The sequence below is a fragment of the Aspergillus pseudotamarii genome (genome assembly GCF_009193445.1).
Source record: "Aspergillus pseudotamarii strain CBS 117625 unplaced genomic scaffold BDV38scaffold_27, whole genome shotgun sequence".
NCBI classification, from domain to species: Eukaryota; Fungi; Ascomycota; class Eurotiomycetes; order Eurotiales; family Aspergillaceae; genus Aspergillus; species Aspergillus pseudotamarii.
Window position 1 is genome coordinate 124836 of NW_022475041.1, and position 12634 is coordinate 137469.

General features: G+C 46.8%; 5 protein-coding genes across 5 annotated transcripts; 2 read left to right on the forward strand and 3 right to left on the reverse strand.

Annotated features, from left to right (window-relative positions):
* Window positions 1–1712: 1712 nt before the first annotated feature.
* Window positions 1713–3246, forward strand: BDV38DRAFT_282973 (uncharacterized protein; the record flags this gene model as incomplete). Its single annotated transcript, XM_032059930.1, has 2 exons — window positions 1713–2063; window positions 2122–3246. 2 exons carry the CDS (start codon window positions 1713–1715, stop codon window positions 3244–3246), a joined length of 1476 nt encoding a protein of 491 aa, XP_031913490.1.
* Window positions 3247–4045: 799 nt separating this feature from the next.
* Window positions 4046–5051, forward strand: BDV38DRAFT_282974 (sulfotransferase domain-containing protein; the record flags this gene model as incomplete). The annotated part of the gene is made up of 2 exons (XM_032059931.1): window positions 4046–4333; window positions 4386–5051. The coding sequence occupies 2 exons, from the start codon at window positions 4046–4048 to the stop codon at window positions 5049–5051; spliced, it is 954 nt and encodes a 317-aa protein (XP_031913491.1).
* Window positions 5052–7405: 2354 nt separating this feature from the next.
* BDV38DRAFT_292876 (transmembrane amino acid transporter protein-domain-containing protein) lies at window positions 7406–9147 on the reverse strand (the record flags this gene model as incomplete). The annotated part of the gene is made up of 7 exons (XM_032062112.1): window positions 7406–7426; window positions 7507–7650; window positions 7709–7906; window positions 7972–8186; window positions 8274–8414; window positions 8465–8883; window positions 8948–9147. 7 exons carry the CDS (start codon window positions 9145–9147, stop codon window positions 7406–7408), a joined length of 1338 nt encoding a protein of 445 aa, XP_031913492.1.
* Window positions 9148–11444: 2297 nt separating this feature from the next.
* BDV38DRAFT_282976 (uncharacterized protein) lies at window positions 11445–11681 on the reverse strand (the record flags this gene model as incomplete). The annotated part of the gene is made up of 2 exons (XM_032059932.1): window positions 11445–11555; window positions 11607–11681. The coding sequence occupies 2 exons, from the start codon at window positions 11679–11681 to the stop codon at window positions 11445–11447; spliced, it is 186 nt and encodes a 61-aa protein (XP_031913493.1).
* Window positions 11682–11852: 171 nt separating this feature from the next.
* On the reverse strand, window positions 11853–12286 carry BDV38DRAFT_282977 (uncharacterized protein; the record flags this gene model as incomplete). The annotated part of the gene is made up of 2 exons (XM_032059933.1): window positions 11853–12206; window positions 12275–12286. The coding sequence occupies 2 exons, from the start codon at window positions 12284–12286 to the stop codon at window positions 11853–11855; spliced, it is 366 nt and encodes a 121-aa protein (XP_031913494.1).
* Window positions 12287–12634: the final 348 nt, after the last annotated feature.

Here is a 12634-nt window from a genome sequence, read left to right on the forward strand (position 1 = left end):
CCAGGACATTTTGTCTTTCTACTTATTCAGTAGGAGAAGGAAGGTACCATCAGGTGCTCTGGCCTTCTCCAATAGGAGTGCTGCAAGTGGGTGGGCACAGAAAATAAGCCCTTATGCGTCTGGATATCATTCCCAGGCTGCCTTCCATTCCAATGACAGTGTCACTGCTAACTATCTACTTCACAGTGTATGGGGTCCTATCAGCGATCCATCACGTACCAATTACACTGGCTGCATGTGGGAAGCCATAGTGACCGATGGTACTTCCGGACTTGGTTCTGGTACATCATCGTGTCATACTTGGGGCTCAGGATTTACCGCTGACTTGAGTCGCTATGTTCTTGGCGTGCAGCCTGTGACTCCGGGCTTCAACGAGTGGAACGTTGACCCCAATCATTAGACCTCGACTGGGCTAGGGGAGCCTACCTAGTTCCTTGTGGTAAGGTCAATGTGGACTGGTTGTTTGACAGCAATAACCTGCTAGACATGACTGTCACCGCCCCTAACGGTACCAGAGGCACGGTCTACCTTCCATGCCCTCTGAAGAAGTATTTGCATAAATAAAATGCCACACGCTTTCTCTCGAATGACAAAGCTTTCTTTACTGTCTAAGGTGGTGAGACATTCTCAATCCATCAAACGAACTAGGCTGAAGGGTCGAAGTGTGTCTTCTCTAGCATCTACGCTATTACAACATCTGGATGAAGCGCTAGGGAATTATTCATTGAGGCAATTTCAGTGTCTTGCACTACCAGATTTGATTTTCCGTTTCTCTGTTGTGCTCTACTGCTTTTATACTTTTGTATCCCGTTACAATTTAGTCTTCGTTACTTCGAAATCAATAGATCTTGCCAACACTTGCGATATCGCTGTTGTACGTAGATGCATTCTCTCCCCGGAGGCTTGGTGTTCCGAGTTCCGAGATAGGATTGGAGCCAAAGCATTGGCCTATATCAGATATATATTGGAATCATTGCCTAATAACTGATGTTCTGTCAGGGCGAGCATTGCCTCTGGCCTCCTGCTTCCTTCGGGCCATCATTCAATTTTCTGGCAATCGGTTATTACAACTCGTTTACTGCAAACGCGCTGCAAACAATAGCTCGCACAATAGATCCCAGCGTAAGGAAAGACCTCGATAATGGCTTTGAAAGCTATCTACATTTTGTGTGTAGTAAATCTAAATATAACATCAAAGTTGTGCCAATGAATATAGCGTGAAAGCTGCGGTTGGGTATTATGGCCTGGGTGGTACATATTCGACTAGAGAACAAAGTATTACAACGATCATTCTCGCACCCTGGGTGATCTACAGCCTAGTATGGCAGCTGGCTCGAATAAAACTGTTGTGAATTCTCGGCTACATAAAACAGATCTTTCTGCGTGCTCCCTAGTATACCAATTGGAATGGATTGTTTCGGTCGAACCCTGAATATTGGCTGGTAAATATTTGTGTATTCGTCGACTGATAGTTTACTAGTTCGTCCGGTTGGGATGACAGAACAATACAGTACATGTATTACAAAGGAGCTGCAAGCCATAAAGCTAGTGCTGAATAGTTTGTGGGCCACTTTTCTACTACGACAACGACTGCACAACAAACAACATTTGAGCTCCACCGCATATCCAGATATATCTGCCAGTGCGATAATCAATCATCCCACCCTCCGAGCGACTCGACTCAGTCTTTCTTCCATTCATTTTTAGTAAAGATGGGAAGCAGTTCCACGTATCTAGAACTTCAGCAGATTTGCCTCTCAGCCACCCAGGATATAAATCGACCTGTGGTTATTAATGATGCCACCATCGAGGGCCGACAACGGGACAGAGCGTCTTTTAGTCAAGTCACGAATTCCATTACACAGATAAATGTCTGTACTCGGTTGACAAACACCAGCCCTCACCCGATTCTCGTGGGGGAAGGGTTTATGGCCAAGGTCAAAAGGTTGAACGACGCCTTGTCAAAGGCCGTCATCCATATCGTGGATAATTGGTGGGAAGACGACGCGTCCGGCTACCGCTCTAGAATGCCCCTGGACTCTCATCAGGAGGCAGTGTTGAAGGTCAGTGAATATTGTAACATTGATTGTCGGAATAGTTGTCGAATAACGTGAAATATAGTGGGTACATCAGCAGAGTAGAAATGGATCGATGCGCCCTTTCAAGGATTCTATGGGCCATTTTAGACCAGACCTTGTGTTAACTGATGGCGACGACTCTTTGACAGTGCCCTTTCGCGTTTGTGAAATCAATTGTCGGAACCCTTTCAATGCTATTCTCAGTTCGGTCTATCGATACGAAACAGTATCGCGGTTATTGAAGCCCCCTGTCGCGGTTCAGCCGGCAGCTGACTGGGAGGGTATGGTGGAGGATTTATTCACTCTTTTTGACCCCAGTTTACCGATTCACCTTGTTGCGGGACGCGATGAAATGTCCCGAGAAGACTTTACCTCTCTAGCCCACCGGCGAACTGGCCTCTGCCCTAGGATAATAAAACTATCTGACCTGAGGTTGGAGCCAGACGCATCTTCTCAGACCGACTACGCTCTTTATTGCAGCTATCAAGACGCGGGAGATCAAGAAACAAAGCTGGAGAGGATACATCAGGCCGTTCCCCTGCTTTTTGCAGATGAGTTCTGCCAGCTTTCATACCACTTACTGTGCCACCTGGCATTTGTGGCTGTGAATGATTTCCGAAGCATATTACTCCTCGACGACAAACGATTACTGGGTATCGTTCGACAGGAGGCGGAGGCCCTTAGCGACATCGGAATCCTCACTCCACAACAGGCTATCCTCCTGAAGGAAGCGATCGTACCTACTATCCTCCCAAGGTCCCAGGAACTAGAGCATATCGTGCACAGCTACCGTGAAGGAAAGATCTCCAAGGGTGATTTTATCTTCAAGCCGTGGAGTCTCAGCCGTGGTAACGGTCATTTGCTGGGCGAAACCCTTTCTGCCCAGGAATGGGAGCAGCACTTGCTCAACATGCAAGGCCTGGATCTCTCTACTACCGACAACACCCTGTATCTATTGCAACCATACATCAAGCAGCCTACGTTTAGACTCTATCTGGAGGATGACACCAAACACACCGACACCTACATGGTCGGTACTTACCACGCTGTGAATGGCCGTTTCGTTGGATTGGGGACCTGGCGAACAGGACCAGGGAGAATATGCACCGGCTTTAGTAGTGGAAATGTTCCTTTGATTTCTGTCATAGCTGCAGATATTGGTAGATAGTGTGGGATTGGAACAACACGTCATATTCGGTCATCGAAAATGAACTTCTTACAATGAGCAAAACTGAATGTGACGTTGGTCTTGAAGTGCGCAGTTAAGCCGAGTAGAGTGGCGGTGAAAGAAGATCGTCCTAATATGTGTCTGATGGAGTCATGAGCAGATCTCTTGATCTCTTGATACCAACGATGCGACCGCGTGCCCCCTCGCGTTACTCATTTCGGAATGATTCATTCCAGATGTCTATCAGGCCGCCACTGGCTGGCTAGATCTAACGTCATTACCCAATTGAGTAACTCATCTATTTGATCCTCAGCTGAACAAGAACTCATAGACGGTTCTGTGGGGCAATTGAACTCTAATTCGTATCTCGGTCACTGTGTATTACTAGCAACTCGAGTTGAACAATTAATATCACTTCATAGGGTCGCCGGATACGATGTGTTATAGGTCCACCTTTAACCCAAGCGGGTTCCCATAGTTCTACATAGTGTAGTACTGCAGTCTTTAAGCGAAATGCTCCACAGGAATCAACATGATCTTTTCGTATCCTACCATAGTACTAGCACTATGTGGGTAGTAGATCAACGGTGAATGCAAGAATGCCACAGAGATTCAATTGCCCCATCGTGCCTACGTAATGCTTCGTGGCGGTGGAAATGGCGGATACTGAATAGCATTCAAGACACGTATGCGGTGCACTTAAAAGGGAAGACGGGCTCTCCCACAGAGTCCCTATGGACAAACTTAAGACTTTCTGTCCTGAATTTTCGCCAATCCGTCAAGTTGTTCCCATTTTATAATGGCCCCCTCCCTGGAAGAGCCTAATGGCTCCTCCGACAAGCAATTCAGAGTCCTGGAGTACAATGACAAGGAGCATGCGGGTGATGTGTCCCTGCTCAAGGTCAGCGACCATGGATACAAGTATCGCTTGCTGGATGGTCGAGTGATGCCCCCATATGTTACCCCGGAGCGCTATCATCAGAGTCGCACAGTGAAATTGAGGGAAACCGATATCGTCTACTCGTCGTACCCCAAATCTGGCTCTACCTGGCTATCGTACATCCTGGTCCTGCTCACTGGCAATAAGGTATTGTCTACTTCTACCCTCGAATCCAGGTGATGTTGCTAACAGGGTATAGGGTTCCTCCTTGAGAGATTCCTACCACTGGATCGAAAATAACTGGCTCTATCCACGAAGCGATGCCTATCTAGAAGATGCGCGGGACCCTCGCATCTTTGCCTCCCACATGCCGTATGACATGGCAGTAGGAGGAGACCCGGCCAAGAGTCCATGCAAATATGTCTATATTGCCCGCAATCCAAAGGACGTCTGCGTCTCCTACTACCATTTTGAAAGCAAGAAGAGTTGGTCTGGAAACTACACCGGAGACTGGGATCACTGGCTGCAGATGTTCCTGGAGGGTAAAGTGCAACGCGGCGACTGGTTTGACCATGTTCTGGGATGGTGGCAGCATCGTGATGCCGACAACATCCTCTTCTTGACCTATGAACGCTTGAAGGAGGACATTGACGGTGAACTTAAGAAGCTTGCCGATTTTCTCGGCGTGGGCGATCAATTGACCACGGAGAAATTGGAGGAGATTAAGAGCCAGATCAACTTCACCAATATGAAGACCAATGAATTCAGCGGATTGGGGGATGTGAAGGAGCTAGGCAGTAAATTCTTCCGCAAGGGCAAGGTCGGCTCCTGGAAAGAACAGTTCACAGTGCAGCAGAGCGAGGATTTTGACCGTCTGTGGGAAGAGCGTGTTGGTGGAGAAAAGCTGCCTTTTAATTTTTCTTAAATAAATTTACAACGTACCATTCATAGATAGATCAGACTTCAAAACATCTCTAACTTCTCTCGTCAGTTCGTCCGATTTCCGATTCCCGATTCCTACCATCGACAACTAATACCTTGTTGCTTGCATTAGTGGCCCTAATATAAGATCATATCCACCACCATCTGAGCTAGCTTGCGCATCATCATTACAAAATTGCTACTATGATATACTTACAGAGATCACCGTAATGAGAGATGAGCTGAAGGAAGTCTATGATCCGTTTCCATAATAACTTTCTCGGTCTGCGGAGTTCGCTCAGCTAGGGTGTTGGTAAGAGAATCGATCGGACCCGGCTTGAAGTGGCAACATTGTAGTTCTGTTCCCTCTTCTATCGTTTGCCTTTCAAAAGTACCATCAATGTAAGTCAGAATATAGAATGCCTCTTCATCTTGGACTATGGCGAATTTGACTATGGCGAAGTTATGTATAACTGACGCTGAAATAGGGGATTACCGCGTACTCTCGACCCTGACTGAGAGCGATACTCGATTCCTACCCCCTTGCAGATCTACCTACACCGCATGTTTATGTCATTATCCACACTTCTAGGCCTGGGAGCGTGTAAAAGCTAGATACTTGTCAGTTCGGTCCATCAAACCTTGGCAGTTGTCTAAGATCTTAGGGTTTCCCCACCCCACGACATGCGTGAGGTGTATCTTATACCAGCCATTACGTTACTCTGTACGTAATTTTCTTTCCAGAACGCGCCGAAATACTGGCAAGTGGCAAGCATAGTGATGTTATGCCTTGACACGTCAATATCTTCATTCTCTCTTTTCCTGGAGCTAGATCATAATGAACAATCACCTTTAAATTCAGTCAAATCGCAATAGAACGAAAGCCTATACACTAAAATTCAAAACAGAGTGGTACGGGCTGTCTGCTAGACCCGAACCCGACTCGCGGACCACTCTAGTTGTAATTAAGCGGAGCGAGGGGACAAAGTCTCGAAGTGAGGGCAGGCAAGGTAGGACTCTTACTAAAACTCGGGCTTCAGGAAAAGACCATTACCGGTCAGACAAGGCAAGAAGTGACTGAGCTGAACGGAAGCGGGATATCTACATCAGACAGGGCACATTCAACATACAGCTCTTCAGGATAAACGCCTCAGGCCGCCACTGGTGATAGTATGCTTTGGTATAAGTGTGTGCGTTAACATATTCACAAAGCGCAGGTACCGAAGTGACTGTCACCCTATAATGCTATTGTGAATCACTCAAGGGCTCATGTTGTGAGTTTGCCTTGAGATAACAACAAAATATTCATCAGTAGTGGCTGCCTGGCATGTTTCCGCGGTCACTGCTGGAAGAGTAACATCGAATTTCTCACTTGGTCACACCAGCATACCACAATTCCATGATATGTCGTGGCAGCTACTACAGGTACTGATTAATATGCGTCCTGGCTTGCGATAGCCAACATGATAAGACATCTCTCATCCAATCTCAGACATCGGACAAAGTCCGGTCTGTTCAAGAGTCCTACACCAAGCCATATCTAGGACAGAGACGCCCGGGAATTGTCACACATTATAAAAGATCGTCATGTGGTAAACAAGAAGAATAGAATATACTCTCCGCTTTTCAGTCGGCCGTCTACCTTGGATTATTAGACGAGGGCAACAATAGTCTGTCAGACCGATACCTAAGCGACTATGAAACAGGCAAGCACTTCCAGTAGGCCGCTATAGCGTATGAGGAAAGACTTTCCTATTGGCGTGTTTTACCGACTGCACCGCTTCTGCCCCGATTATTGCGCCGAATGGCGCTGTGGGGGCGTTGAACCGATCCCTCGTGGCTCTAGCCATGTTGCCAGGCCTGCTCAGCTTCCGGCCGATTCTGTCTTACGCACTAGCACATTGTATGGGCTTGGTGCTCCTATCCGATCATATCTTACTCGTTCGATGCCTGCTGTCCTTCGCCACTGGTGCTCGGTGAGGTCATTAGCATCAGTGTCGGGTCGATCGCTTCAACGCACTCTGCAGTGTCAGATATTCAACGGAGTAGCAGCATCCTTGGTGACATTGGGCCATGTGTGACATCGTACTTAAAAGCGCTACAGGTGCCGAATTTCGGTTATCCTACACTTTGGACACGTCGGGTAAGTTTAATGATAATGTCTCTTCGTTATACATGCCTAGTTACACCTGACGCCGTTTGTCGTAGGCGCACCAGTGCACGCATAGTCGTGAAAATCATAAATTTCTGAGTTTATGTGCTTGAATAAGATCGAGTGGAAAAGTAGTGACCCAAGCATACTGCGACAGAAACCACTAGGCAGTGCTTGCACATGAAAAGCTTTGGCTACTGGGGTCATCATGGATAGCCTTGCCTGAACTGTATAGACCAAGTCCACACTAGATAGTATTAATTAAAGAGATACTACGCGGCATTGGGTATGAAATGAGTGCGCTTACCATTATAATTCCGAGGCAGATACACAATGTATTAAATAGAGTCAGGAGGATCTTCCTCGGTGACGAAAACCAGAGGTCCTTGTTCATATACAACCAGAAGGCGCCTGGTAGTCCGAAGCTGAACCAGCTAGCGAATAAGGCAGTCTAGAGCACTATAGTCAGTATAGAACTGTCGCTATGTTTCGAGGCAACGAAAGCATACCATCAAGCTAAGCAGGTTACTAAAGACAGGAATGGCAGAAGCAATAACCCAGGCAACAATCCATAGTGCTACAGCGATTCCAATCCAGGAGCCAACAGCAACAAAATCACGCTTGTGCATGCGATCGGTACCGGCGAATACACGGGTATAAATCGATTTGCACGCGATATGACCGTTTATGACGCCGGCAATGAGGATCTAAAACTGTCAGCCTGCAAGATCCAGATGTACTAGAGCTCAGCCATGTGTTAATGGATACTTACCGTAGGCAAAGCAATACCATAGGCAATTTTCCCTACCAGCGGGCCAGCTGAACCAAGTGCTGGTGATTCAACACCCTCACCAGCATATCGGTAAATTACAACACCGCAAACAAGATAGAGAGAGATGTCGATACATTGCAAGAGTGACAATGCCTTTGGAAAGTCTTTGGGGTCTTTCAATTCGGCGATAATGTTAAAGAATGCGTTATGGCTCGCTATGTTCGGTCAGATTTTACTTTCTCTGGTGTCGGCGTCCAATGGCCATGTTTATCCCATTGTTTTCCGTGTCTGATGCGACTCACCATAGGAAAGGGCAATATTCAAGGCCGAAGTCACTCCGGTTACCAGGCTTGGATGGTTAATAGCAGTGGTAACAACCCCCGGTCGCTGTATCCCGATGGCAATCATGGCAATCATAACCGCGGTGAAGATGCTTATAAATGCTGATCGGTGGTCAATTGGCGTAACGATACACTAGGAGGATAGAACTCACAGGCCAGGGAGAGCCAGGACATCTTGGCCAATGTGCGCGGCAACGACATCAAGAGTGAAACGACAAGCCCCACGATACCAAAGACAATGGAGCAAGTGCCGTGGTTGGTAAGGGTGTTCATGGCGACCGTAAAAGTCAGGATATGGCTTGCCATGAGGAACACCAGAAACAGCATCTGGCCGACAAAAAGCAGCTCCCGGCCAAATGGACCCATAAGCAGCTCGCCGGCATCGGCCATACTAGAAATATGAGGATATCTCCATTTGAACTGCCCAATCACGTAACCGGTATATGATGCTATGAGGCCTAATGAGATGAGGATAATTATAGCGGGGACAAAGCCAAGGTTCGCAATGGCTGCTGGCAATGAGAGGATGCCCAAGGATATAGTCTCAGCAACCATGAGGAGGCCACATTGCCTAGAAATTATCGTATCCATTAGCACGCTTGGCTCGTTAATAAAATCGAACATGTTTCCCTTACCACCATTTCAAGACCTTATACTTGACCTCCGCATGTGTCTCGTCACCGAAGACATCCTGGCGGGTTGGTGTAGGCTCTATCTTTTTGTCGTCGATGTTGCTTGCATCTGGCATTTCATTCCGTTGCTCTTCCAATCCTGACACGATACTACCTGACGGGGAAACGTTGACAATCTGAGAGCTTGACGTTACTCGAGGCATCTGTTAAGATGTTTGGTCTCTCCGCCTCTATTTGACTGGGTTCGGACAGAGGAGGTCGAAATGTTTAAAGTTGCAGGGATCGAATTAGCGTGAATTAAAACAAGCTAGACGGAGCAAGAACCTCTAAAGGAAGGTAGGAAGTCGTATAAGGGCATTGGGGACCAGACCTACATATAGGATCTGGTAGTAGAAGGTGATGAAGACCACGGCTAGTGGCCACAGAATCTTTTGCGGGGAACATGCCACTTCACTCCAATCAACAAGAGACCAAAGAACGGCAAAGTATACAAAGAGCAATGGAGCTGAGTGGAGCTGAATGGGGATCCGGGGGTAAAGTGGAATATGATAGGGGCTGACGCCAGATACCGTTGATACGAGATAAAGATTTGCTGGTATTTGCCGCATACCCTTACACAACGAGAATTGATACCTTTGCTAATATGATGCTTATATTTAAGCCGGGTAGCAACTCATAATCACTCAGTGGCAAGATCCTTCTTCCACGAACTATATCCATGTGGTGTGACTGTACTCCGTACCCCGGGTTTTCAATAATGAACCCCCACGGACTATAAAATCTGGGGAATAATGAGAATTAATCGTATTACTCACAGACCGCAAACACACCAGCAATTGCCGATGGAGACATAGATGGCCATGTCTTCATCTGGAATTATCCCCAGCCGTGCATAGGGCTCCATCGTGAATACTCTTTCAAGATATCTTTCCCGGAGTCACTTGCCTATTACGGTTAGTGGAGAGTCTAGATTGTGAGGCCTTTTCCATGATGGAGACGAAAGGTCTACTATTCGGCCCGCTTTCTTTCCGCCTGTGCCGAACCACTTCATGGACATACGGGATAAGCCTTTGTGAAGAAACTTCTACACAACCTTGCACGTTGCACGCTAGCAACCTTGCATAGGAGGATCGGCATCTTATGTTCACCTCAATTCAGCAACTTCCCGTTCCGTAGCATATACTCTGTACTGCTATTATATTGTAAAAGCCCGAGAGATAAGACTTGCACCTACTCTACAGACATGTTTCATGGCAGAGACATCCATGTCTATCTGACCCACGGTTTCGGAATTGCCTTCCGAATGGGATTTCTTATCTTCCTCGGGAAAAAGAACAACATTGGAGACCAAACGTACACCTTAAAACAACTATCTGGACACTTCTTATCTTCGTCTGTCATTCTACTAGAATCATATTGTAGGACATATGTCACAACATAATATTTAGGTCTATGGGCAATTTTAGTGGGGGGTTTAAGGTATTATTAAGCATAAATAACAGCATTAAGTGTCATCAGTTGTTAACATAAGTCACAGTAAGCTCGATTTATCAATGCACATTGCTTTTGGAGCTAGCTACACGCTACACCGGATGCCCGTAACACTTATCGTCATCATGAGGAGCACCCTGTGCCCCATACCACTTGAGAAATTGATTTATGTCGCCTTTCCATATCTGAACAAGTGTCGGCAATTCAAACAAGGGTCCCACAAGTTCTGCCATATATCACCCGACAGCCTATCATCATACAGTGGTACATCCAAGTACCTCCTACACAACGCCAGTCCGTAGACCCTTTGTGGCGCTTCATGCCCCCTGCATCAAATCAGCAGCCGCCCCTGTAGCTTAAAGCATACTATACAGACCTTAAGAGGAAGTAAAACGGGTATGTCTCGGCACACCGGCCGAACTGTGTGCCCCCGGTGACTGATTTAGCCTGAAGACTCGGAGATACTTTCTGGCTCCATCCAGCAAGCTTTAATGGATCACTAGCGCTTAAATAAAATCGAGCTCGATTTAGAACATGAATCCATGATCCTGTTACCGCCTTTCCTGCTCTATATCCTGCCATACTCGCACCGAGGAAGAACACGGGGCGTTGCCCTTCAGTTTCTTGCCATGTGCATTGTATCACGGTAGCAGGTGCCGTGTCGCATATTCTCGAACACCACTGCCCGTATGCTGCCGTAAGTGGCAGATAGAAGTTACGCTTTGTGGCGCTCCATGGTGCCGGTCCTAGGCTGGACAGGAATAAGCCAAGCAGGTCAGTTGCGCTCCAAACGTCGACACCTTTATGTCGATATCTGAGGAGTTTAAACTTCGATATCCTTGCGGAAGGCCATCGTGGATGTATAGTTCGATGTATGTGTTGCCTTGGGTCTAACGCTGCGTCATTATATTCTTCTCCGCTTGGGAGGCTATTTAGAAAAAGCCAGCAAGCCTTTCCTATACTTCCTAATTGCTTCTTACATTAGTCAATGCCCTATCACAGAAACTTCTTACCTCAAGCGTATAATTTCCGCACGAATAGCCACTAGTTTCGAAACCTGGTTGATTGAAATACCATAGAACGCAGGCTGATTAACGACATCCGCGAGAAAGTTATGGATCTACTGCAAAATTAGTGCGACAAAAGGTTTCTTCGCACTTACGCGGTCTACCTGAGGCAGTGAGTATGTATACGCATTGCGCAGGTCAAGTTGACCATTGAAGACCATGAGAATGTTTTCTGCCATTGTTGCTTCCGATTTGAAAATTGGTTACGGTCTCATACAAGGTTGTGAATTGCAAGAAGAATGACTGCGTTAGTATAGCTACAACAGAACTCAAGGCTGCAGATTTTCAAAGATGATATTATTTGCTATCACCAGAACCACCATTTGCCACCTAATGGAAGGAACGACCATCTACTCGTTGTGCTCCTCATACTCATAAACTTCGAGTGGCTCAATTATCTTTACTTTTAGCCCCCTTTGTCCCCTGACGGTCATGGTTCGGAGTATGGCTAGCAGCCCTGTAGGCTTGATAATTTGCCAGACCGTGTCGTCCATCTCGTTCCAGATATAGTACCGCTCGCCTGATTGAATCATGTACTGGGGAATCCCCGTTTCGCGCTTGGAAGTCATGAGAACCCGTGGCTTTGATAGCCCGAACCTCCTCACCATCTTCTGGCCTTGGCTTCTATGATGTTTCCATACCAGGTCAAAGTGAATTTCGGCAGGATCGGTGGTCCAGTCGTCTGGGATGCTCTCGACCTGAGGCTATCGTGTTAGAACCCCTCTGCCCCTTGGTCTATAACCTTCAAAAGAAAGCCCGAGCCTTGACATACAGGGAGGTCCATGATACTATGGGTGCAGACTCTTGCTGTTGAGAAAAGATTCTCTGAGTGAAATAATCGAAGATTTCGGAATATCAAACGTCAGGATGATGTCTCGACGGAAGCTCACGTGCCCTCAACAGAATGAAGAAGTAAGCAGCGGCAGAGCTGAATGACCTTATTGTTATAGCTTACCAAAGGTTATGGAAAGGAGAAGCCTATTTTAGCCGTGTTAGAAGCGGCTACATACCAGTTAACGGCTGCCTGACTTTATTGTACCCTCCGTTCATTAGCTTCGAACAGTGGTTGCTTTTCTATTCACTAGCTACATTCTGTCTTTTATCCTCGATCACTACTATGATATTGTGCTTC